The sequence below is a fragment of the Pristiophorus japonicus genome, chromosome 9, assembly GCF_044704955.1.
Source record: "Pristiophorus japonicus isolate sPriJap1 chromosome 9, sPriJap1.hap1, whole genome shotgun sequence".
In the NCBI taxonomy this organism is placed as follows: Eukaryota; Metazoa; Chordata; class Chondrichthyes; family Pristiophoridae; genus Pristiophorus; species Pristiophorus japonicus.
The window spans coordinates 43,643,670-43,669,675 of NC_091985.1; the positions used below are offsets into that span (position 1 = coordinate 43,643,670).

Consider the following 26,006-nt stretch of genomic DNA (forward strand, 5'->3'; position numbering starts at 1 on the left):
TTTTCACCGGGTGGATGGAGCGTGTAGCAGCAGCCTGGTACTGTCACTAGTGAGATCTGTGCTCACACTCACGTACTCACACACACACACACACACACACAGGAGAGTGCCGGAGCAGCGGACAGGCACTACACACAGGCATGGATTGAAGACACGACAGATACAACCTGAATCAAACTGAAGGAAACGACAGAGAGATTGGATACAACTTCCAGCATAAAAAGGAAGAAGCAGACGGATTGTGAAGAGAAGATTTTGTGTGTTTGGGGGGTGAACATACATATGCATTCGCTGTGGAAACGGGCGAGGAATGAATAATAATAGCAGTTTGCAGGAGACGCGATCAGTGATGAAGAGCAGGAACGGTCGATCACCAAGGCTTTGATATTTGCCGCAAGAAACATTTACTTTGCGTCTTGTTTGGAGGCTTTTGGTGGTGTTATTTTTAAAATTCCAGCCTCATCCACAATTTGTTGATTTCTCTGTCTATATTGTTGTTTTCCTTGTTTTCTCTCCTCCATTCCCGCCACATGGAATAATGAAGAGTGTGTGTTGGCTGCTGTTTGTGTCGCTGCTGCTTGTGTGGGGTCTGCAGCCCTCTTCCCCGGAGCGGCCGCGGCAGCAGCGCCGAGGCGGAGGCGCAGGCGGAGGAGGGGGCAAGGCGGCCGAGTGGCGAGCGCACAGGAAGGCGGCCAAAGTGGAGCAGACCTACAGCTCGCGGCTCAAGCGCAAGGGGCTGGCCGTCGACTTCACCTTCTCGCCCTTCTTCCGAAACTACCTGTTGCAATTCTTCGGCCGGCCGAGCGGCGCCGACTGCCGCCTGCTGCTGCTGCTGGAGTGCGCGGCGCTAGCACCGCCCGGCGCCCCGCAACTCGCCCGCAGGAGGTCCAAGAAACAGTCCAACCAGGTGGTGCTGGAGGTGGGCTGGGCTGCCAGCACCGCCCGCTGCCAGGGCCGGCCAGGTCCTCCTGCTCCAACCCCGGCCCCTCTGCTGCTCTACAACCTCACCGACATCTTCCTCTGGTGGGCCGGCTCTTCCGAGGGCCGGCTGAGGGTCCGGCTGATGCCCGAGAGGAGGGCGGCCCAGTCCTACCCCGGGAGAGAGCAGGACATCTCCGCAGCTATCAGGGCGTCCCAGCCGCGGGTCTGGCTGCAGCTCTCCTTCGCAGGTGAGAGGGAGTGTGTGTGTCTGTGTGGGTGGGCACATTGGGACTGGGAGATCAAAGTCAGGGCAGAGGGAGAGAGAGAGAGAGACGTGGATGGCAGTATACAGGGGTGGGAGTGAAAGGTGTGTGTAGAGAAAGAAAGAAGAAATTAAGACTTGCATTTATATAGCGCCTTTCGCGATCACCGGACGTATTAAAGCGTTTTACAGCCAATGAAGTGCTTTTGGAGTGCAGTCCAATGTAGAGAGAGAGAGGGAACACAGAAAGCGGCGCATCATTAGAAAAAGAGAGCGAGATACACCAAGATATCGACAGAGAGACGCACACCAGTATGGACAAGTAATAAGTACAGACATAAAATGTATCGCAGCGAGGCACAGTAAGATTGTGAGATGGAGAGAATGAAGGACAGCAAATCGGAGCGAGAGAGAGAAAGTAGAGAGCGAGCAAACCAGGCACACAACTCCATTAGCATCTGTCAAAGCCAGGTGGGGAGATTTCCCACCGCTGACCACCCCAAGCGGCCAGGCACCAGCTGAGAGTGTGCTGAGGACATTGTCAACCTATCTGTGCGCCTGGACAACCTCCCAGCCAGGTCACTGTCCCATTTCTCCAGGCACCCAGAGGTCCAAGCCCCGGCCCTCAAACATCCCGCTGGAGGCCAGGAGGAGCAGTGCAGGAACTGGCGCGCTGCAGCTCTCCCAGCAAAGCGGGGTGTTGTTAACCCAATCCGCCCCTCCGGAAACTGTCCGGATCGGGGCCACACCAGTTATACACCCTGCCAGAGCGGGCGCGGTGTAAAGCCAGCCCTGCACCCGATCCTGCTGGTTCCCCGACCACATTCGCTTTAAATTGGCCGCAGTGTTCAGGAGGCTGGAAGCTGGAAGTAGTCCAGGTCTCCCTCCCACCCGACTGTGTTGGCCGGGCACCGCGCTCAGGTTCAGTATCCCATCGCAAAGTTGCCCCTTTGGTCCACAACACGCAGGGAGAGCCTTGCAGATAGAACACGTGAACACCGTGACAGTGAGCACTGCAGCGAACTAGTGAGAAAGAGCAAAGTAGTGGCCCCGAGAAAAAAGGTTCACGCACCAAGACTTCCCTCTGCTGCTGCAGTTCAACAAACAGACTCCAGTTGAAGTGCGGTGCTCGCACTCGATTTTCGGTTCATTCGCTTTGCTTTAGGTGCAGGTTTGGATGGGTGGTGGGAGGGGAAAATTGTGTAGGAAGTGAAAAGAAAAGTGACGTGGAAAATTGAAGAGACTATTATAATACGTGACGGATTCTGATAGCCTTGGAAAACTGTTTCAACACATGAGCAGCTGAAGGGGCACAGAACAAGAAAGTCTTAGGCAAAGGGAAAGGGAAAGCTAAGATTCGGGCAGGTGTCTGCATTTATGTGATGGAGCCGCCCTCTGCTTGCTGGCTGCTGAAGTGAAGATGGCACCACATGATGTGGCTGCTTGGCGAGGGGTACTCTCTACTACCCCACAGCACCCCCCGTCCCCATAGGTTATCGTTGTATCGTGCCCCCACAGCAGCACCCCCATAGGTTATCATTGCACTGTGCTGCCAGGGAGAAGAAGCTATGCTTCAGGCCACAGCTGACAGTTATTGTCACTGGATGTGCCAGCCTTTTGCAGCACGGTAGCTGGCGGTATCCTTGCAAAAGATGGCATGACTCTGCATCTGCTTCTTTGCTGAGCCGGATCCTGTGAAGTCAGCTCCAAGCAAGCATTGGCCGGTAGATGTGCCAGAGCCTGCAGAAAAGGTTGGCAACGTCTCGACAGATGCAGTCACTCAGGCTGCACTGCCTGCCGATTATCTTCGCATTCCTTCTTTCATGCTTGTCACAGTGTGATTGGGCAGCTTCTGAGCAAGTATCCAACACTGGTTAGTCAGGCATTCACATACCTTAGTGCTGCCATTGGGTCTGCTGTCCCACTTTCCTCTGGGAAGAGGAGCATTCGCACGTTCGAATTGTATGTGAAATTGAGCTACGGTCACCTCTATCTACAGATACTGGTCTGTGGGTACTCGTGATTGGGCACAGAGCACCCTTCGAGCAGCACGGCCTGCCTGGCACTTCTCAGTAGATCCTTCTCTTCCACACATGTCAAATATTAGCTCAAGGTCAGCAGAGAGCCAGAGGGGTTTCTAGCAATAGTACTTGGGAGGAAATGTTTTTTTTAAACAATTGATACAAAGGTTCATGAGAACCTAAATGCCAACAGAAGAAAAATAAATACAGGAAGCACTCAATTAATAACTGAAATATGAAGGGCTGAAGTTATTTACCTGGGCCATTTAAATCAGCTACTACACCAGCTAATTCCCGTAACCCTGGGTGTCGTTCAAATAGGCAACCTTCAGACTTGATGCCCTGCATGCCCAAAGAATGGAAATGGGTGCAGGAGTGACATATCACTAAATGCTTATTTAAATGAAATGTCTACTCATTTGAGGTGCAGGCTTCCATCATCACTGGTCCCACCGCTGGAAGCTACACTGCAGTGTAAACTGGGCAGAGTTTCTTCAGAATGGAACTGTCACCCATTTTAAGCTGCAATCATGGATGACCAATGGTGGAAATTCAAAGCCATTCCAGGAGCTCGTGATGGAAGTAATAGGGAAAGTGATCAATACAGAGAACACTTGAGGAAAATATTAGAGAGAATGAGGTGGTGTGATTTGGTGAATAAAGAGAAAGAATACGTATAGATAACCAGTGTGGGAGATGTACAGAAACTGCAAGACAGAGCAATACAGAGAACCAGTGAGAAAAATACTAAACTAAAAAAGTATGTGAGAGAATGAGAGAATGATGAACAGGAATGAGGGGGAGAGATAGAACAAGGGAGTGAAAGTAAATAAAGTGAGGGAGATTCTGAGAGGCTGAGGGAGGGTGTTGCAGAAATGGAGAAAAGTTTACAAAAGGAATGAGATACAGGATGAGAAAGGGAGGTACAGAGAAGGAATAAGAAACGGACAAGGAATGAGGAAGAGACTGTAACATGAGTAGATAAAGAGAGAAAGAGATAGAAAGACTGGGATTAATGAGTGAATAGAGGGTAAGAGAAATATTAAAACAAATAAGGAAAAGAAGAAATGTAGGAAAAGGAAAAAAGATGACTCAAAAATGTGTTGGGGAGAAGGTGTTTCCTAATGAATAATCGTAAGACAGATGAAACATATTGGAGATGAAAGAAGATGACGAGATTAAGAGAATAAGAGAATTAAAGAATTTCTTTGTACTTTCTGAATAGAGTTTTGTTGAAAATCACTGTTTTAAACCCATTTGTATATTGATATGTGAAAATGCAATTTAGTTGTTTATTGAATCATGAAATGAATGAGGAAGACATGTGTTGTGGAAAATATGAATATGAGGTAAACTCTATATGACATTTCACGTTAAGTGTTTTCTTTAAAAATATAGAGTAAAACAAATCAAAATGAAAGGGAATTTTCTATGCAGCTGCTTTGTATCAATAACACAATATTTCTTGCAAGAAAATTATGCATATTGGCTATATTGTGTCCAAGGTGTAAATTCTGGAACAGATCCCAACATATACCTTTTATCTGTTAAGAATTTTTGTTTTCAAACTGGAAAATGGCATTAGTCCCAATACGATATCGGTTTGTGATGGATCAACCCCACCTGCCTGCCTCCTTACCAAACCCCTTTCCAGTAGCTCCATTTAAACTGTCCGCTTTAATGTGTCTGACTGGTAACTTATTTCATAATTCCATTATCGTTTTGGGTGAAAAAAATCCATCTGACTTCCCTTTTCACTGCGAGTTCTTTAGTTTTTAACTAGTATTCTCTGGTATTGGAACCCTTTGCTATATTGAACAATTTGTTTGGATCAACTTTGTCAATCTTCTTCATTGATGACATCTACTTGGTCCCTTAAATAGATATTAGGGAACGTTGACTGTTGGGATACAATTGGTTCCCCCTTCGTCTTGAGTGGGACTAATGGGAGAGCTCTTTCAAAGAGCTGCCACAGACACAAAGGGCCGAATGGCCATCTTCTGTGCTATAAGGGGTATGGCGAAAAAGCAGGAATGGGGTACTGAAGTTGCATGTTCAGCCATGAACTCATTGAATGGCGGTGCAGGCTCGAAGGGCCGAATGGCCTACTCCTGCACCTATTTTCTATGTTTCTATATGATTCTATGATTCTAATTCACTACTAGTTCATGCTTACTCAAGCACACACTAAAGATGTAGTATAAGGTATTTTCATAGAGGAGGGGTTGCATGTTTAGTTTAAGAAACTACCTAGGTGTACATTAAATTGAATCAATCTTCATAACTTGAAAACTAATGTATGTTGTTATGCAAGTTGGACAGATTTCTGTTGTGAAATGCAAGATTGCACATACGGGCCATAGAAAATATCTAAATTATCAACAAAGGAAAATATAATACTTTATTTTGATGGTGAAGCAGGTTCCTGTGTCCGGGGATTACAACTAAACTATATACCATTTAAAACATTTAAAAGTGTTAATTTTAATTTTTTTAACTGCAGATCACCACTCTCTCCCCCGCCCCCTCCCCTCCCCGCCCCCCCCCACTCATGCCTGCTCAATAAACCATATTCTGCTGTGTTGTGGAGAAATTATTGCTTCTTGTTCATGGAGTAGTTATTGTGTCGGGAGTATTACTGTATTTGTGGAAAAGGAGAAATACCGTGACGCATGAAATTGCGACCAAACAAAGAAAATGGTCAAGTACACATCACCTGAAGGAGAAAGTTATGTCAGCATTCTAAGCAATCGTGTCCTGAAGTGTTAACCTGAGATGATACCTGACCTGCTGTGCTTTCTATTTTCTTCATCACATGGACAGATTTGTGCTTTTCAGTGATGCTATTTAATTCTCCACGGAGCTCTGATCCATCAAGATATTATATTACAGGTACCAGGTCCACTGGCACTTGATTAATGGTAACAATGGACAATTTTTAATGTTAGTTGCCGCGGCTGTCAGAGGTAAAGTCTTCTTCTCTGGGCCATAAAGCTTCGGAAAGTCCCAGGTTCAATTTGTGGTCAGTGCTGAGTCAGTTGAGTTAAATTGGCTCAGATGCAGGAGTGCTACAATTTGTATTTACAGCGCAGAAACAGGCCATTCAGACCAACGCTCATGAAAATATATTCAAACACAGTGCATGTTGGTGGCCAGGTTGTGTCGTAGGTTAAGGCATTAACACATTGTGCCATTGAGTTGCAGGTCTCAGTTTTGAACTTGAAATTCACACGTGCTAGTTGTCCTGATTTCAGAAAGTTAGAAGAAAGTATTGACTTGGGTCGACCATAGAAATGTCCTGCAGTTACAGAGGGTAAGAGGGATGATCAGAATATGCAGTATTGCTGAGTTCGGACTATCGGATACAACAAGCCTTTTTAGAGAAAACATAATAATTCATATTGTGGACCCACAGAAGGTAATAGAACAAAGTATTTTGTTTAATACAACTAGATACACAGAAAGAGGTTACAATTCTCTTTGGCAGAATGCAGTGATTCCACTCAAATTAATGAGGTTTGGCAAGTTCAAGGGATGGGTAGATCGCTTCAGAAATGAGGGCCACGAAATACAGGTAAAACACATGTTTGTGACCTACATTCTTTCTCGTTACTGTACTCGAGTGGAAAGAAAAAGTCAAGTTCCACAAAACACTATCAACTGATTTTCTTGTGTAACAATAGCTACAGAAAGAGTCTTTAAAGTTTGTTCAGTTTTTTTTCCCTCAGTCCAAAACACAATAATGGGCTATAATGGGCTAAAACAATTCCACTCCTCTCACTCCTGATGTTCTCTTGGAGTGCAGATTGTGAAATTGCTCACTCACAACCTGTAATTTTCTGTCCATTAGTTGGGCAACTGGCATGCACTGTGAGCACAAGAGCAGAATTTTAATGTGCCCAGGACTGAGTTTAATTTGAAAATTATTTGCAGATGTGATTCTGACCATAATCCAGCCATAACTTCATCATTTGCAAGCTATTCCGTTATCTTCACTAATTGCTTTTGACATACATAACCCCTTTATCTGTTTCTGTATTTTGAAAAAATACAAATGCTATAACTGTTTAATTATGTAGGCAAGAACATCTATGCACCATGTCATTGACCTTTTTGGTCATTTTGATTTGTGGAGATCTAATTGGTTGGCAAAGAGGTGCAGCCAGGAGCACATGCATTTGACACTCTTGTAAATGTAGGGCACACTTTGGGTTCTATTTGTTTGGCACCACTAGGTGGCGTGAACAAACCTTTTTTCCACCAAATATGCTTAAGCCTTGGCCTGTAAATTCACACTTCCTCGGGTATAGCCTCCTTTGCTTTCTTCCACAGAGACACAGAGGAGTACTTAAGTTGCCAGAAATGTTTTAAAAACACAGTTATAAAGAAGGCCAACTACTTGCACCAGCCTGGAAACAGTTAGACGTTTTTCCACAGTGTTCTTGCCTCCTCTGGTGAAGGCACTGACTTCGTGCTCGGGCATGGCACTAGGAATTGTTCCTGTGAAGTGCCTCATGTCAAAACACAATTCTTTTCTTGTCCGACATGAAACACAGTCACTTCCTCGCAGGAGATACCAGGTGACAATCCGGGGTGGGAACCTTGGCTGACTTCCCTTTTCCTAGTCCAGGTAATGCTGAAGCCAATTTGGAACCAACTAGCGGGGAATCCATCTTAGACTGGGTGTTGTGTAATGAGAGAGGATTAATTAGCAATCTCGTTGTGTGAGGCCCCTTGGGTAAGAGTGACCATAATATGGTGGAATTCTACATTAGGATGGAGAATGAAACAGTTAATTCAGAGACCATGGTCCAGAATTTAAAGAAGGGTAACTTTGAAGGTATGAAGCATGAATTGGCTAGGATAGATTGGCGAATGATACTTAAGGGATTGACTGTGGATGGGCAATGGCAGACATTTAGAGACCGCATGGATGAACTACAACAATTGTACATCCCTGTCTGGCGTAAAAATAAAAAAGGGAAGGTGGCTCAACCGTGGCTATCAAGGGAAATCAGGGATAGTATTAAAGCCAAGGAAGTGGCATACAAATTGGCCAGAAATAGCAGTGAACCCGGGGACTGGGAGAAATTTAGAACTCAGCAAAGGAGGACAAAGGATTTGATTAGGGCAGGGAAAATAGAGTACGAGAGGAAGCTTGCAGGGCACATTAAGACGGACTGCAAAAGTTTCTATAGATATGTAAAGAGAAAAAGGTTAGTAAAGACAAACGTAGGTCCCCTGCAGTCAGAATCAGGGGAAGTCATAACGGGGAACAAAGAAATGGCAGACCAATTGAACAAGTACTTTGGTTCGGTATTCGCGAAGGAGGACACAAACAATCTTCCGGATATAAAAAGGGTCAGAGGGTCTAGTAAGAAGGAGGAACTGAGAGAAATCTTATTAGTCAGGAAATTGTGTTGGGGAAATTGATGGGATTGAAGGCCGATAAATCTGCAGGCGTGATGGACTGCATCCCAGAGTACTTAAGGAGGTGGCCTTGGAAATAGCGGATGCATTGACGGTCATTTTCCAACATTCCATAGACTCTGGATCAGTTCCTATGGAGTGGAGGGTAGCCAATGTAACCCCACTTTTTAAAAAAGGAGGAAGAGAGAAAACAGGGAATTATAGACCGATCAGCCTGACATCGGTAGTGGGTAAAATGATGGAATCAATTATTAAGGATGTCATAGCAGCACATTTGGAAAGAGGTGACATGATAAGTCCAAGTCAGCATGGATTTGTGAAAGGGAAATCATGCTTGACAAATCTTCTGGAATTTTTTGAGGATGTTTCAAGTAGAGTGGACAAGGGAGAACCAGTTGATGTGGTGTATTTGGACTTTCAGAAGGCTTTCGACAAGGTCCCACACAAGAGATTAATGTGCAAAGTTGAAGCACATGGGATTGGGGGTAGTGTGCTGATGTGGATTGAGAACTGGTTGTCAGACAGGAAGCAAAGAGGAGGAGTAAATGGATACTTTTCAGAATGGCAGGCATTGACTAGTGGGTACCGCAAGGTTCTGTGCTGGGGCCCCAGCTGTTTACATTGTACATTAATGATTTAGACGAGGGGATTAAATGCAGTCTCTCCAAATTTGCGGATGACACTAAGTTGGGTGGCAGTGTGAGCTGCGAGGAGGATGCTATGAGGCTGCAGAGTGACTTGGATAGGTTAAGTGAATGGGCAAATGCATGGCAGATGAAGTATAATGTGGATAAATGTGAGGTTATCCATTTTGGTGGTTAAAAACAGAGACAGACTATTATCTGAATGGTGACAGATTAGGAAAAGGGGAGGTGCAACGAGACCTGGGTGTCATGGTACATCAGTCATTGAAGGTTGGCATGCAGGTACAGCAGGCGGTTAAGAAAGCAAATGGCATGTTGGCCTTCATAGCGAGGGGATTTGAGTACAGGAGCAGGGAGGTGTTACTACAGTTGCACAGGGCCTTGGTGAGGCCACACCTGGAGTATTGTGTGCAGTTTTGGGTCTCCTAACTTGAGGAAGGACACTCTTGCTATTGAGGGAGTGCAGCGAAGGTTCACCAGACTGATTCTCGGGATGGCAGGACTGACATATCAAGAAAGACTGGATCAACTGGGCTTGTATTCACTGGAGTTCAGAAGAATGAGAGGGGATCTCACAGAAACATTTAAAATTCTGATGGGTTTAGACAGGTTAGATGCAGGAAGAATGTTCCCAATGTTGGGGAAGTCCAGAACCAGGGGTCACAATCTAAGGAAAGGGGTAAGCCATTGAGGACTGAGATGAGGAGAAACTTCTTCACCCAGAGAGTGGTGAACCTGTGGAATTCTCTACCACAGAAAGTTGTTGAGGCCAATTCACTAAATATATTCAAAAAGGAGTTCGATGTAGTCCTTACTACTAGGGGGATCAAGGGATATGGCGAGAAAGGGTACTGAAGTTGCATGTTCAGCCATGAACTCATTGAATGGCCTACTCCTGCACCTATTTTCTATGTTTCTATGTAGTGCACTTGGCTAAATTCAGCTGGGTCAGCACAGCTCAGGGATCAAACTTGGGATTTCTTGGTCCTTGTAGCTTAATACTCCATCATCCTTTACCCAGTCGGCCAGCAGGGGAGCAGTTTTAAATTATTAGGAATTGTATGTTTAATATTTAATTTGTTTGTATTGTGAATTGTTAATGTTCGATTAGGCATCCCATGGTCACAGACAGATAGGATTTAGTATAGCCGATCAGATACTTTACTAATACCTGTGGCGTGCACCATGGCATGGAAATGACAGGCAAATAGGCAAGAGGTTTTCATTTAGTCTTTGTGAAGTGAATCAAACAGCTGTTATTAATATAATGACCACATATTTGCAAAGAAACCTTCTCATTATATTTTGTCACTTGACCTTATATTCTGCACAGCCAAGTATGAATGTTACATTTTGGCTGAGGCTGCCTGACAATGATTTGCAGCCCATCAGCCACAATGGTATTTATGACCTTAGATGTTGGCTGCACACAATATGTAGCATTTGGATTTGAGTTGGATTAAGGACAGTCAGTTTAAATCAGAAACTCTTCTTTGCTACTGCTTGTGTAATAATTTGCATGTATCCCCTCACCTTAGTTTTTTTTCTAGTTCGAACATAGTTCACATAAAGTACATAACGCACAGACGACATGCATGTTACAATTATGGCGAATACTCCAACCAACACACTGGATCACAAAGGTATATCCAATTAGCAATTGTTCGAAGACTTGAAGACACCTGTATCTGGGAAAAATCTTAAACACTCCCTCACATTGTTGGTTAGAGTACAAGGGAAAGCTTATTGTTTCACAGCTGATCTTTCTCTCACCTTTCTCTGTCTCCATTCAATCATTTTTTGACTTAGTCTACCTTAACAATTCTTCATGGTCCTCCTGGCTGCTCTGAAGTTTCCCTTTTCCTTCAAAATAGGTTGCTCTGCACGAACTTCCTTTTCCATGAACCCTCTCAGTCTTGAAACCCAACACACATCACATCGATTCCTTCTTGAACTCATTCTTTCCCAGGACCTCGTAATTTTTGCAATCTTGACGGTGTCCTGCACTCTGGGACTCTGGGCTGATGCCTTTCACTTTGGTATCTTAGTTACAAAAGAAGTAGTGCCAGCAAGATGGAAGCAGATGAGGGGCGGGGGGAGTGGATGCCAGAACTTTCTCTACGTGAAAGGAGGGTAAATTAGGGAGCGAGTCACTCCAGGGAGAGAATAAGTCAGGTCTCAGCCAGAAGTTTAAGAAAATACAAAAAAAGGAAGGAAATTGTATGAATGTAAAGTAAAAATGTTGTTGCTCTAAAGCTTTGGAGGAATGAGGGCAGTTCGCTCTGTAACCTGAGCATTACTGCAACGTGATGTAAATCTTCAATGATGGAAACAAAAATGTACTAGAACTTTAGTGCATGTTTTCTTCACTTGTTTTGACCTGCCAGAGATCGTGTTTAAAATATTGAATAGCTATGGGCTGCACATGTGGGTTGATTTTAGCAGTATTTTGACAGGAAGATATCATGACAAAACAACCAATATACAGCACATTGGTTATGAGTGCATGACTGTAGCTGCTCTAAAAATAATGCCGTACAAAGTAGACAGGTGTTGTAGGGGATGACATTGGTCTTCAGCAAGAGCGCAGAATGGGTGATAGCCAATTATCATTCTGTGTTGCACCCTGTTTCCATTATTATTTCCATTGTGGAAACGAAAATCGGCGGCGTGTAAAACGGGCTGCAGCTTTACACTGTCGCCGAAGACCAATTTCACCCCTCGATATCTGAAATGTATCTTTTGTTGATTACTGTTGTACAGAAAATGCCATCAGTGTACTTCAGTTGGCAAGAATCCAATTATGTGCTGCCTCACAATTTCCTGCCCTCCTCTCCTGAAGCAGCAGGCTCTTGCTGAGGTGCTTTTCCATGGGTGGCAGCCATGTTTGAGCACAGACAGTGATTGCCAGCAGACATATTAGATCAATCATGCTCCTGTTCTCACGTGATGTCTACGTACATACATTTTACAGATAGGGTCACCAGCGAGGGATCGGAAGTGGGAATAACAATTGATTTTCCCTTCACAAGCTTGAAAACACTGAGGCTAATTCTAGCACCCAAAGAACGGCCCAGCTGAGATTGTGTACTTGACCATATATCAGTGATCAAACCTGGCATTTTCCCCGGGTCTCTTTATGCCTCAATTCCACCGGGTATGGTGTAATTGACCACTGAGCCATCAAGGCATGCAAGAATCCATGGAATATGATTGGAGTGAGTCTTAGCGAAAATAAATTGAAGTGTCATAGGTGCTACCTGTCGCAGGACTTCAGAGCTTTGTACATAACTGCATACACATAAAAACATAAGAAATAGGAGCAGGAATAGGCCATTAGGCCCCTCAAGGCTACTCTGCCATTCAATAAGATCATGGTTGATCTATTTCAACTCCAATTTCCTGCCCTATCCCCATTCAACCATCTACAAGGCACAAGTCAGGAGTGTGATGGAGTTCTCTCCACTTGCCTGGATGAGTGCAGTTCCAACAACACTCAAGAAGTTTGACACCATTCAGGATAAAGCAGCCCGGTTGATTGGCAGCCCATCCACTACCTTAAACATTCACTCCCTCCACCTCCGGCACACCGTGGCTACAGTGTGTACCATCTGCAAGAGGCACTGCAGCAACTTGTCAAGGTACAATGGCAGTACCTCCCAAACATGTAACCACTATCTAGAAGGGCAAGGGCCGCAGGCACATAGCAACACCACCACCTCCAAGTTCCCCTCCAAGTCACACACTATCCTGACATGGAAATATATCGCTGTTTCTTCATTGTCACTGGGCCAAAGTCCTGGCACTCCCTCCCAAACAGTACTGTGGGAGTATCTTCACCACTCGGACTGCAGCGGTTCAAGAAGCAGCTCAGCATCACTTTCTGAAAAGCAATTAGGGATGGGCAATAAATGCTGGCCTTGCCAGCGATGCCTACATCCTGTAAATTAATAATTTAAAAAATCCCTTGATTCCCTAAGTGTCCAAAAATCTATCAATATCAGTGTTGAATATAATCATCAACTGAGCAGCCACAGCCATGTGGGGTAGAGAATTCCAAAGCTAAACATTTAATATATGCAACATTTTTGGCTTCCAAATGCAGATGCACTTAGTTTCTTATCACAGTTCGATCTGTTGATCTTATAGTGCCAAATAAAATTCCCTATTCATCTGACAATTCTGGACAACAAGATGCAACATGGTTGAGTGATAGGTACTAAAACTGCAATGACAAAATTTTCAAAAATGCATCCCAGGCTGTTGAGCGAAGCAAAAGAGGAAATAGCAGAGGCCTTGACCCTCATTTTCCTTACTTTTCTACATTTTGTTCCTTGTTTTCTTTATAAACAGTAGCTCAAACAGATAAATATAAATGTTTCCACTAAATGATTGCAATAGAAGAACTGGTTCACCATTTGTTCCAATGAAGATTGTCTACTTGCATAATGTATTAAATCATGTAAAAGAAATCTCCATTTGAAAGGGAGATGCCAGGCTTTTATAATGCCTTTGCTCTGAAAAATGTATTCAACTTCAGCAAAAAGTGAAAGAGTGTAGTGCCAGGGTATTATGCATTAGGCGTTTGGAACATTTCAGTATTGTGAAGAACCAGTAATTGCTGTATTTTCACCTGCTCGCCTGTGCTAAGTATGAATCCATCTAACTCACTTTATCCCACCCAGTCTCTGTGCTGGGCTTGGGAGGGATCGAGTGCGCATCACTGCTTCTTTCAGAGGAGTGACCTCCTCCGAATTCTCTTCCATGGCTTCTAAGTCCCAAAATGGATCAAGGGAAAGGGGAAAGGGATAAGAGTTAGCATGGTACTGACAGGCTAGATGGTAGCAGATTATAGTCTTTACCATGCAGCAGTAGGTTGTCAAGCAGCTTGAATGTGCAATTACTTTAGGTCAATGGAAGGGTACAAGTAAAAGGCAGATACTCTGCTCAATGTCACCACAGCCTCATCATCTCTGGATGGCTGTTGCCTCAAGGGCTGCCTGCTCCATCTGTGTGTGGTTCTGGATGCTAGCTAATCCTCCCCCAGTCTTGCTCCCGTCCCTTGCATTATGAGCCATTTTGTCCAGCAAAATGTGAGGGATAGAATTACTGAGTGGCTGGTTAAAAGAGATGTGCGTATATGTATGGCTTCTTCATATAGTGTATCTGCTGAGAGGGAGAAGAAGCAAGGATGGACAGCTGGACTGTGAAATGAGTCCGCATTCATCAGAGGAGAACATTGTTTTGTAATTGCTCCCAGGTGTGAACAGAACGCTGTAAGTACCTGTATTGTGAAGGCAGAAAGCAACAGTGGAGTTTGTAATTGGAATGAGAAAGCGAGGTAGTGTCCCCTTTTGATTGGTGGAAAAGTATATGATGCAGGGGAGGGAAGCCTCCGGGGGGGGGGGGGAGGAGGGGTGGAATGTAGAAAGTGATGTTCTCAGTGCAATGCAGAGCAATGGCGATATGACAATATGCACTCATCCCTGCTAGTCTGGTCAGTGCATTGAAGCATTAAAACCAAGTCCTGGGGTTGATGCTCCAAGAGTTCATTTCTGTCCCGGCTTTCAGCAAAGATAGATGGAAATAGGACACCCCTCTGTGCCCTCAACTTCTCAACAAGCACCTCTGCAGATGTGTCTGAGAATCAATGAGGCTTGCCTCTGACATGTTCAATATTAGGATGTTTCCAGTGAAGCCAGAGACGAATTTCAGTGATGTGAGCCCAATCTTCACACTTTAAATAGCCATCAGGAGAGGCACAATTGTGTGGGCTGCCCATTATTGATGGAACCGGGTGAGGATCCTTGAGGTCACCTAAAACTCGGCTGTCCGTGTCCTAACTCGCACCAAGTCCCGCTCACCCATCACCCTTGTGCTCGCTTTCCCACATTGGCTCTCAGTTAAGCAACACCTCGATTTCAAAATTCTCATCCTTGTTTACAAATCCCTCCATGGCCTCGCCCCTCTCTATCTCCGTAATCTCTCCAGCCCCACAAGCCACCGAGATGTCTGCGCTCCTCTAATTCTGCTCTCTTGAGCATCCCTGATTATAATCGCTCAACCATTGGTGGCCATGCCTTCTGTTGCCTGGGCCCTAAGCTCTGGAATTCCCTGCCTAAACCTCTCTGCCTCTCTACCTCTCTTTCCTTCTTCAAGATGCTCCTTAAAACATACCTCATTGACTAAGCTTTTGATCACCTGCGCTAATTTCTCCTTATGTGGCTCGGTGTCAAATTTTTGTCTTATAATACTCCTGTGAAGGGCCTTGGGACATATTACTATGTTATAAGCGCTATATAAATACAAGTTGTTGCTGCTGTTATTGATCAAACACTAATGCTTCCCGACCATTAAGATCCTTTGGGCCTAACACTATTGACGTCGGGTAGGCGTGCCACCCATCCTGCCAGACACCCACCCGAACACTGCTGCCAGTTAAAATCCCCCCTTATCTTTCCTACGCCTTTAAGTAGAACTGTTTTTTTTAAATCACTGGAGCTGTACAAGTGTAAAAGTGTGATTTCAGCTGCATGATTTTAAGTTCATGAGGGATGAGTGAATTCTAAAATTATCACATATTTTGTTATCTTAGCTCTGATACAGAAACAAGCTAATCCTGACATGACAGATCAACGCTCTGACCAGTTTTACACTTTAAGGCCCTGATAATAATGAGGAATCGGGAAGAGAGTGGGATGGGTGTGAATTTGCTGATGTGAAACCCAGAAGTAAGGGTTTCCTGTGGGTCCTGCCAGATCTAACGGTAGGAACTGTTTAAAATTTTTTCTCCAGGCGTCCCACCCGACAGCCGGCCAGCTTGACAGGCTGTGAGGCGGGAAGGCTGCCCGGGAGTGGATCGGTGGTAAGTCGGTCATTGGGGGCGGGGAGGTCAAACATCGGGAGAGTTGGATATTGGAGGGGGTGGGAGGAGTCGGACATTGAAGGGGGTGGGAGGAATCGGACATTGAAGGGGGTGGGAGGAGTCGGACATTGAAGGGGGTGGGAGGAGTCAGACATTGGAGGGGGTGGGAGGAGTCGGACATTGGAGGGGGTGGGAGGAGTCGGACATCGGGGGGTGGGAGGAGTCGGACATTGGAGGGGGTGGGAGGAGTCGGACATTGGAGGGGGTGGGAGGAGTCGGGCATCGGTGGGGTGACGGGTGTTGGATATCGGTAGGGGAGTCGGACACTGTGGGGGTCCCATCGCGGGGGGCAAACAGGGAAGCTCCTCCTGATCCGCAAGCAATGCTGTAAATTGTTGGATCCGACCACTCTTGTCTCCCTCCCTTCAGCTGCCGGGATTCCCGAGGCCAGGAAAACCTACCGCATAGGTGTTGAAAATAAAACTTCACTTAAAATGGAGGCACGCAGCCTTCAAAAAATATTGTAGTGACCCGACCCACCCACCTTCTTGGAGCAGATTGGGCGCCCACCCCAGGACACCTCCGTTAAAACCGGAAGTGAGTGAGTTGAGGTCAGGTTGCCTATTTTTAAATGTTTAACCTATTTTTAATGGTCAGCAGTGGGATCCAGGGTTGACCCTCCACTTTCCCAGCCTCAAGGTGCTGTAGCCAATTGTAACACCTTCACTGCTGCCTTGGCTCAAAGCACCGAACTCAGTGCAGACTGAAGGGTAGAAATTCATTTGGACCCATCCTGAGGTCCAGAATCAGCAATGCACATACAGGGCTGCCCCAACCGGGCGGCCCGAGGCAGGTCGGAGAACGTGCCTCGGGCCTCCTTTCAGTAATGAAGGTGTGGTGCCAGTACCGCCGGGCAGCTTGCCCATTTGAGGACATGAATTTTGGTCTGATTGCCTCGGCGGCAGCGGCCATTGGGTCATACCAGGGGGAGCGGGGTGGGGTGGGGGTGTGCAGCGGGGGTGGGCCCGATTGCAGCTGTCAGGAGTGCTGTGGCTCCACGGGAACGTTTAAAAAAAATACTTGTTATAAAAACTTACCTTCAGTTCGAAGCTTAAGCTGTAGTTGGCGCTGAAGAATCCTGAGCGGGGTAGGCCCTGCTCATCACAGCCCAGGACCTGTGAGGGGACCTAAAACAGGCATTATGTCCCTCATTTACATATGTAAGGGGCCTAATGCTTGTTTCGGGTAGCTGCCAAAGCCAGACTCAACTTCAGGCCAGATATTTTTCAGGCGTCCTCGAGCTGCGGGATATTGGTCCCCGAAATGTGGTCTGATTTCTACCCCTTGTGATCAAATGTGGGGCCTTCCTGGTCTGTGTAGCTTAGTACCCAACTTTGTGGTATGATTACTCACTGAGCCAAGTATCATTTCTGGGTTAGTCCTGCCTTCACTATGATTAAGAGTTGATTTCTTGTTGACATTTCCACCCTTGTCTGTTTCCAATATCTCTCTTTTTCTGTTCCTGCCTTTGTTGTTGTTAAGGGCTGGTTTCTGCAGCGCATTTCCATTTATTCCCTCAGATGATCATTAGCAACATTGTTATTCAAATTGCTGGGGTAGGGAGCGATTCTTTTATGGCTCCCCATTTCATAGCTGACTGCCTCATGGACACATTGACACAGAAATGGCAGTATTAGCTAATGGTTTGCTTTTGTTTAAGAGTAGATCCGTTTGGGAACTTGTAAACGATTCCAATTTAATATGTACCATGTTTGTTTTGCATTGGAACATTGCTATTTGTGTTGCTGTGTGTAAGTTTTCCCATTATTCTTGTGGTAATTACAATCTCTGCACACTTGCAGTTTCCCACTGTCTAAGTGTGGACAGCTTTGGCCTGAAATTCTGTGGGCTTTGGAGGATGAAGACTGAGCAGATTGTCTGTGGTTGGAGCGCATCATTTGCGGTGGAACCTGTATCTGCTGAGTTTTTGCCCCTTGTAAAAAAGCTGCCCATGTTTCAGGCAGGTGCTCTTCCTCCTGTACCCCTTATATCCTTGTTTTTTTTTGTTTTTTTCGAGGGGTTTTTTGTGGGTTTTTTTGGCACTAAAGCCACAAATTATGCAAGTGCCCCCTATAAAAGGGGAGGGGTTCACTATCCTTGTGGGACGTGGTTCGGGAGTTCCTGGGCTACCTCAGGAATTCAGCTCATTACTTTCTCCCTAGGCCCAACAGAACTGATGTCAGCTGAGAACTGCCATGAGTTTTGTTGTGGGCCTAGTAAAGGCTGTATTAATACCCGCCCTCCTGTATGGCTCAGAGACATGGACCATGTACAGTAGACCCCTCAAGTCGCTGAAGAAATACCACCCACGATGTCGCCGCAAGATCCGACAAATCCCCTGGGAGGACAGGTGCACCAACGTTAGCGTCCTCGACCAGGCCAACATCTCCAGCATTGAAGCACTGACCACACTCGATCAGCTCCGCTGGGTAGGCCACATTGTCCGCATGCCAGACACGAGACTCCCAAAGCAAGCGCTCTACTTGGAACTCCTTCATGGCAAACGAGCCAAAGGTGGGCAGAGGAAATGTTTCAAGGACACCCTGAAAGCCTCCCTAATAAAGTGCAATATCCCCAGCAACACCTGGGAGTCCTTGGCCAAAGACCACCCTAAGTGGAGGAAGTGCATCCGGGAGGGCGCTGACCTCCTCGAGTCTCATTGCCGAGAGCATGCAGAAATCAAGTGGAGGCAGCGGAAAGAGCGTGTGGCAAACCCGTCCCACCCACCCCTTCCTTCAACGATTATCTGTCCCACCTGTGACAGAGACTGTGGTTCTCATATTGGAATGTTCAGCCACCTAAGAACTCATGTTAAGAGTGGAAGCAAGTCTTCCTCGATTCCGAGGGACTGCCTATGATGAGTAAAGGCTCTAAAAGGCTTCCCAACAATGATACTCAATCCCAGAGGGATCAATTACCTTTAGATGTCTGCCTGTTGTCCCATCGGAATGAAGAAAAAGTGATTTTACCTTGTTGGTTCATAAGTGTCTCTTCTTCTCCCATTGGAGTGGTGTAGTATTGCTCTGCTTTTCTGGATGGTTGTCAGGGTAGGTACTTCTGTTTAAAGAGCTGTATGCCAGGTCAAATATTGCATGCTGAAGGGAGTAAAAGCTCTCCCAGTTACCACTCGCACGAGATGTAGTTTACTCTACCTTTACCCATGCCCTAGACACCGTGGACCACTTCCCATATCTCGGGAGCCTCCTATCTACAAGAGCAGGCATTGACGACGAGATCCAACACCGCCTCCAGTGTGCCAGTGCAGCCTTCGGTCGCCTGAGGAAAAGTGTGTTTGAAGACCAGGCCCTCAAAACTGCCACCAAGCTCATGGTCTACAGGGCTGTAGTAATACCTGCCCTCCTGTATGGCTCAGAGACATGGACCATGTACAGTAAACACCTCAATTTGCTGGAGAAATATCACCAACGATGTCTCCGCAAGATCCTACAAATCCCCTGGGAGGACAGGCGCACCAACATCAGCGTCCTCATTCAGGCTAACATTGGCAGCATTGAAGCACTGACCGCACTCGATCAGCTCCGCTGGGCAGGCCACATTGTCCGCATGCCAGACACAAGACTCCCAAAGCAAGTGCTCTACTCGGAGCTCCCTCACGGCAAATGAGCCAAAGGTGGGCAGCGGAAACGCTACAAGGACACCCTCAAAGCCTCCCTGATAAAGTGCGGCATCCACACTGACACCTGGGAGTCCCTGGCCCAAGACCGCCCGAAGTGGAGGAAGTGCATCCAGGAGGGTGCTGAGCACCTCGAGTATCGTCACCGAGAGCATGCAGAAATCAAGCGCAGACAGTGGAAAGAGCATGCGGCAAACCAGTCCCACCCACCCCTTCCCTCAACGACTATCTGTCCCACCTGTGACAGAGTCTGTGGCTCTCGTATTGGACTGTTCAGCCACCAAAGAATTCACTTTAGGAGTGGAAGCAAGTCTTCCTCGGCTCCGAGGGACTGCCTATGATGATGACCCGTGCCCTAGAATAGCGTCCCCTACTGCACCAATATGACACATCTGAAGCACTTATGAGTCTTACAGCTAACAGAGACAAGAGGTTATCATCCTATTCTTTAGGGCTTGCTTAAAATCCAGATCCTAGAGCGGAAAGCAAAGGGTTCAGTCCCATTGCACCTTTACAACAAGTTTTTGAAGGCGCTCCAAAGTGTTTACAATTGCCTCGGTTGACTTCTGGGAGAAATATTCATTCTGTAAGTTGCAGTGTTTCTTATTTAATCTTCGGAAGGGCATTGATATCCTTGAAAGGGCACATAGATGGACAATAAATATAATTTCAAGTTAATGAGAAAAGAATAAGGTTCAGAAAGTTGGATGTGACGTTACCCAATTAAAGCTTTCAAGATTATGAAAGGAACTGACAAAATTAATCCAGGCAAATTAGTGAGGAGTACAGATAGCAGAACAATTTACATTTATATTGGGCCCTTAGAGCAGCAAAGTCTCACAAAGCACTTTACAGTTGGGGCCCAGAGGGACACCATTTTTTTTAAAAAGGAATTTAGGCGTAAGAAGCAAAGTCGGGGGAATATTTTTCACCCAAACAGCTGACATTAGCTATGGAATAAATTACTAGGGTAAGGTGAACCATACAAACAGAAAGGTCCTCGGGCACAGGAGTTACAATTGACTTCAGCAATTGGAGGTAATAATCAGTCAGGGTTAACACCCAATGAAAGTGCATATGTGGGGACATAAGACAAGGACTTTTTTTTAAATGGGAATGGTTGCATAGTGGCATTGTTACTGGACTAATGATCCAGGGACAAGAGTTCAAATCCCACCACGGCAGCTGGAGAATTTACATTCTGATAAATAAATCTGGAATTAAAAAGCCATGCAACTACCAGATTGTTGTAAAAGCTCATGTGGTTGACTAATGTCCTTTAGGGAAGGAAATCTACTGCTCTTTGTGACTCCAGTCCCTCAGCAATGTGGTTCACTCATAACTGCCCTCTAAAATAGCCTAGCAAGCCAACCACATCCCGTGAATGGATAAAAAAAAGTGCGGAAAGTTGGAGAAAAAAGATAATATGTGTTCAAGAAATATTGAGATGTTTTTATGGAACGAGAAGTGATTAATGGTTATGGTGGGGGTGGAGTAAATCTCGAATTAACCGCCCATTGCACATCCTGCTTGATAGTACTTTCCATTTGAAACCAATGGAAGGGAAAATTGTGGAAAGTGTATACTGATCACAATTAGTCTCATAGAATCATAGAAACCTACGGCACAGAAGGAGGCTATTCGGCCCATCCTGCCTGTGCTGGCTCTTTGCAAGAGCGGTCGTGCTTAATCCTAAATCCCCACTTTTTGTCCGTAGCCCTGTAAGTTCCCCATCCTCAAGGACCTGCCCAAATCCCTTTTAAATTATTGATGGAATCAGCCTCCACCACCTGTTCAGGTGGAGCATTCCAGATCCTGACAACTCTCTGAGTGAACAAACATTCTCCTCATCTTCTCTCTAGATCCTTTGCCAATGATTTTGAATCTATGACCTCTAGTTATTGACCCACTCACCAGGGGGAATAGTTTTTTCTCTCTCTACTCTATCAAAACCTCACATCATCTTGAAAACGTCTATTAGGTCGCCACTTAACCTCTCTATTCCAAGGAGAACAAACTTAACTTTTCCAACTTCTCCTCATATCTGAAGTTCCTCGTCCCGGGTGACATGGAAAACCTCCTCTGTACCCTTTCGAAGGCCTTTACCTCTTTCCGGAACTGTGGTGCCCAGAATTATCCACAGCTGAGGTCTAACCAGTGATTTATGAAGTTCCAGCATGATCTCTTTGCTTTTATATTCTATTCCTCTATTTATAAACCCAAGTAACCCATATGCTTTGTTAACCACTTTATTAACTTGCTGTTCCATCTTTAAGAATTTGTGTATATGGACACCAAGGTCTCTCTGCTCATCTACATTTTTCAAAACCGTGCCATTTATAGTAAACTGTCTTTCCACATTAGTCCTCCCAAAGTGCACCACTTCACACTTCTCTGCATTGCACTCCATCTGTCATGCATCTGGCCATTTCACCATCCTGTCTATGTCATCCTGAAGCCTAAAGCTATCCTCACCACGGTCTACTACTTTGCCAAATTTCGTACCATCTGCAAACTTTACAATGCTGATCCCTACACCCAAGTCTAGGTCGCAGGCTGAAAAATATCCATCCACCACCAACCACTGCTTCCTGTCACTGAGCTAATACCGCATTCAAATTACAATTTTTTCCTTCATTCCATGGGCTTCCATTTTCGAAACAAGCTTCTGTGTGGTACTTTGTCGATTGCCTTCCGAAAGTCCACTTTTACAACAACTACCACATTACCTTCTCTGCTACCTCATCAAAGAATGTAATCAAGTTAGTCAGACACAATTTGACTTTAACATCATCATCATAGGCAGTCCCTCAAAATCGAGGAAGACTTGCTTCCACTCTAAAAATGAGTTCTTAGGTGACTGAACAGTCCAATACGGGAATTACAGTCTCTGTCACAGGTGGGACAGACAGTGGTTAAAGGAAAGGGTGGGTGGGATTGGTTTGCCGCATGTTCCTTCCTGTCCTGCGCTTCCTTTCAGCATGCTCTCGCCGATAAGACTCGAGGTGCTCAGCACCCTCCCGGAGGCACTTCCTCCACTTCGGCGGTCTTTGGCCAGGGACTCCCAGGTGTTGGTGGGGATGTTGCATTTTATCAAGGAGGCTTTGAGGGTGACCTTGAAACATTTCCTCTTCCCACCTTGGGCTCGCTTGCCGTGTAGGAGTTTTGAGTAGAGCTCTTGTTTTGGGAGCCTTGTGTCAGGCATGCGGACAATGTGGCCTGCCCAGCAGAGCTGGTCAAGTGTGGTCAGTGTTTCAATGCTGGGGGATGTTGGCCTGGTCGAGGACGTTAACATTGGTGCTTCTGTCCTCCCAGGGGATTTGCAGGATCTTGCGGAGACATCGTTGGTGATATTTCTCCAAATTAAAGATGATTTTTTTCCCTGATAATGATTTCCAATAACGTCCCCACCACTGATGTTAGGCTGACTGGCATCCATCCCACACCACCCTTTGCTGAATGGGCGGTCAATTCAATATCACCTGTTTTACATCATTGCCCCACTGAGAAATGATTGAGGGATATAGGTTTGTGTTATTAACGGATGAAAACTTAACATGTTTATACAACAGGCCTCTGTAAGCAATGTCAGACATTAATCAATTCAAAATTTAAAAAGTGCTTGTATTAAAGTACAGAATTTATAGGCTCTGATGGGAAGTGATTGCGGGATACAGTGAGATGTGATTGCGGCATACAGTGAGACTGAGGGGCACAGTGAGATTGAGGGGCACAGTGAGATTGAGGGGTACAGTGAGATTGAGGGGGAAAGTGAGATTGAGGGATACAGTGTGATTGAGGGGTACAGTGTGATTGAGGGGTACAGTGAGATTGAGGGGAACAGTGAGATTGAGGGGCACAGTGAGATTGAGAGGTACAGTGAGATTGAGGGGCAAAGTGAGATTGAGGGATACAATGTGATTGAGGGGTACAGTGAGATAGAGGGGTGCAGTGAGATTGAAGGGTATGGTGAGATTGAGGGGTACGGTGAGATTGAAGAGTATAGTGAGATTGAGGGGTACTGTGAGATTTAGGGATACAGTGAGATTGAGGGGCATAGTGGGATGTGATTGAGTGGCATGGTGAGATTGAGGGGTACAGTGAGATTGAGGGGCAGAGTGAGATTGAGGGGCACAGTGGGATGTGATTGAGGGGTACAGTGAGATTGAGGGGCACAGTGAGATTGAGGGGTACAGTGAAAGTGAGGGGTACAGTGGGATGTGATTGAGGGGTACGATGAGAGTGAGGGTACAGTGAGATTGAGGGGTACAGTGTGACTGTGGGGTACAGTGAGATTGAGGGGCACCGTGAGATTGAGGGGTAGAGTGAGATTGAGGGGTAGAGTGAGATTGAGGGGTACGATGAGATTGAGTGGTGCAGAGAGATGTGATTGAGGGGCACAATGAGATTGAGGGGTACATTGAGATTGAGAGGTACGGTGAGATTGAAGGGTATGGTGAGATTGAGGGGTACAGTGAGATTGAGGGGTACAGTGAGATGTGATTGAGGGGCACAGTGAGATTGAGGGGCACAGTATGATTGTGGGGTACAGTGATATTGAGGGGTATGGTGAGATTGAGGGGTACGGTGAGATTGAGGGGGTACGGCGAGATTGAGGGGCACAGTGAGATTGAGGGGCACAGTATGATTGAGTGGTACAGTGAGATTGAGGGGTACAGTGAGATTAAGAGGTACCGTGAGATTTTGGGGTACAGTGAGATTAAGGGGCACAGTATGATTGAGGGGTACCGTGAGATTGAGGGGTGCAGTGAGATTGAAGGGTACAGTGGGATGTGATTGAGGGGTACGGTGTGATTGAGGGGTACAGTGAAATTGAGGGGCACAGTGAGATTGAGGGGCACAGTGAGATTGAGGGGTACAGTGAGATTGAGGGGTACAGTGGAATGTGATTGAGGGGCACAGTGAGATTGAGGGACATGGTGAGATTGAGGGGTACATTGAGATTGAGGGGTACGGTGAGATTGAGGGGTACAGTGAGATTGAGGGGCACGGTGAGATTGAGGGCTATAGTGTGATTGAGGGGTACAGTGAGATTGAGGGGCACAGTGAGATTGAGGGTACAATGAGATTGAGGGGTACAATGAGATTGAGGGGCACAGTGAGATTGAGGGGTACAGTGAGATTGAGGGGTAGGGTGAGATTGAGGAGCACAGCAAGATTGAGGGGTACAGTGAGATGTGATTAGGGGCACAGTGAGAAGTTTTTGAGGGATATGTTGAGAGGTCAGATGAGTTACTGTGACAAAAATGGACAGGCTTGTTAAGTTCATGATCTTTTCCTGTTCATAAAAATCCTCATTCTCTTAAGATGGGGAGCATAATGTATGAAAGAATGAACACAAGGAACCATGCTCTCTAACATTTAAACATTATTACTACACTGATCACGTATGGTACTATTACTGCATCAGTAAAGCAGCCTTTCCAGTCAGTGCTATCATCACAATGCTGCTGATAATTAAAGAGACTTCATACTCCGATATGTCTGTGAAATAAGTGGAATGAAGAACATACAAATAAGAGAAAAGAACAGATGAAAGGGGCATTACTCTACCATTATCTTAGTTGAAATCAATCGCATTCACTTGAAGCTCGAGCACAAATTTACTATTTAGGTCTATTTCATGAGGCATTAAAGATGGATAGTTTGCTTATTTAATGTAAAGTGATCACCATTTAGTTTGTGCAGTTCAAAACTGAGCCTGTCAATCATGACTTAATGAGTGGCATTGCACAGCTGGGGGTTGAAACAAGATCTTTTCTTTTTATTGCAACCTGGAGAGCATATTGCTAATGCACATTCTGTGGGTAGGACTAAATAGGCAGGGGTAGGATCCTAGCTTTGGAAAAAATAGTCTGCTGTAAAAATATATATTTTTCCTCAGTTAAGGGTGGGGGATGCGGTGGAGGTGGTGATTACTGTTTTGAGGAGAGAAACGAAGCTTAATGTTTGAACAGTGACCAGTGGCTGTCAATTAAAGTGGTTTGATTGCCAGTTCTTGTGACCTGTCCCAGTTTTTCATCGCCAGCTACAGAAATTAAGGTGTGTTTTGGGATTTTAACTTTGACATATATGTCGTGTAATACTATTTCTACTTTTTAAACGTTTTAATATTTATGAATTTCAAGTATTACGGTCATTCAAATAT

The 26,006-nt window shown here is 45.6% G+C and overlaps 1 protein-coding gene across 1 annotated transcript in view; it reads left to right on the forward strand.

The window, feature by feature from the left end:
• The first annotated feature begins 538 nt into the window (after window positions 1-538).
• LOC139272598 (ALK tyrosine kinase receptor-like) overlaps window positions 539-26,006 on the forward strand; it is a 1,661,561-nt gene continuing 1,636,093 nt past the window's right edge. The window contains exon 1 of the mRNA XM_070888679.1: window positions 539-1,169. Within this exon, the coding sequence (XP_070744780.1) occupies window positions 539-1,169 (631 nt within the window). The remainder of the gene's footprint in view (window positions 1,170-26,006) is intronic.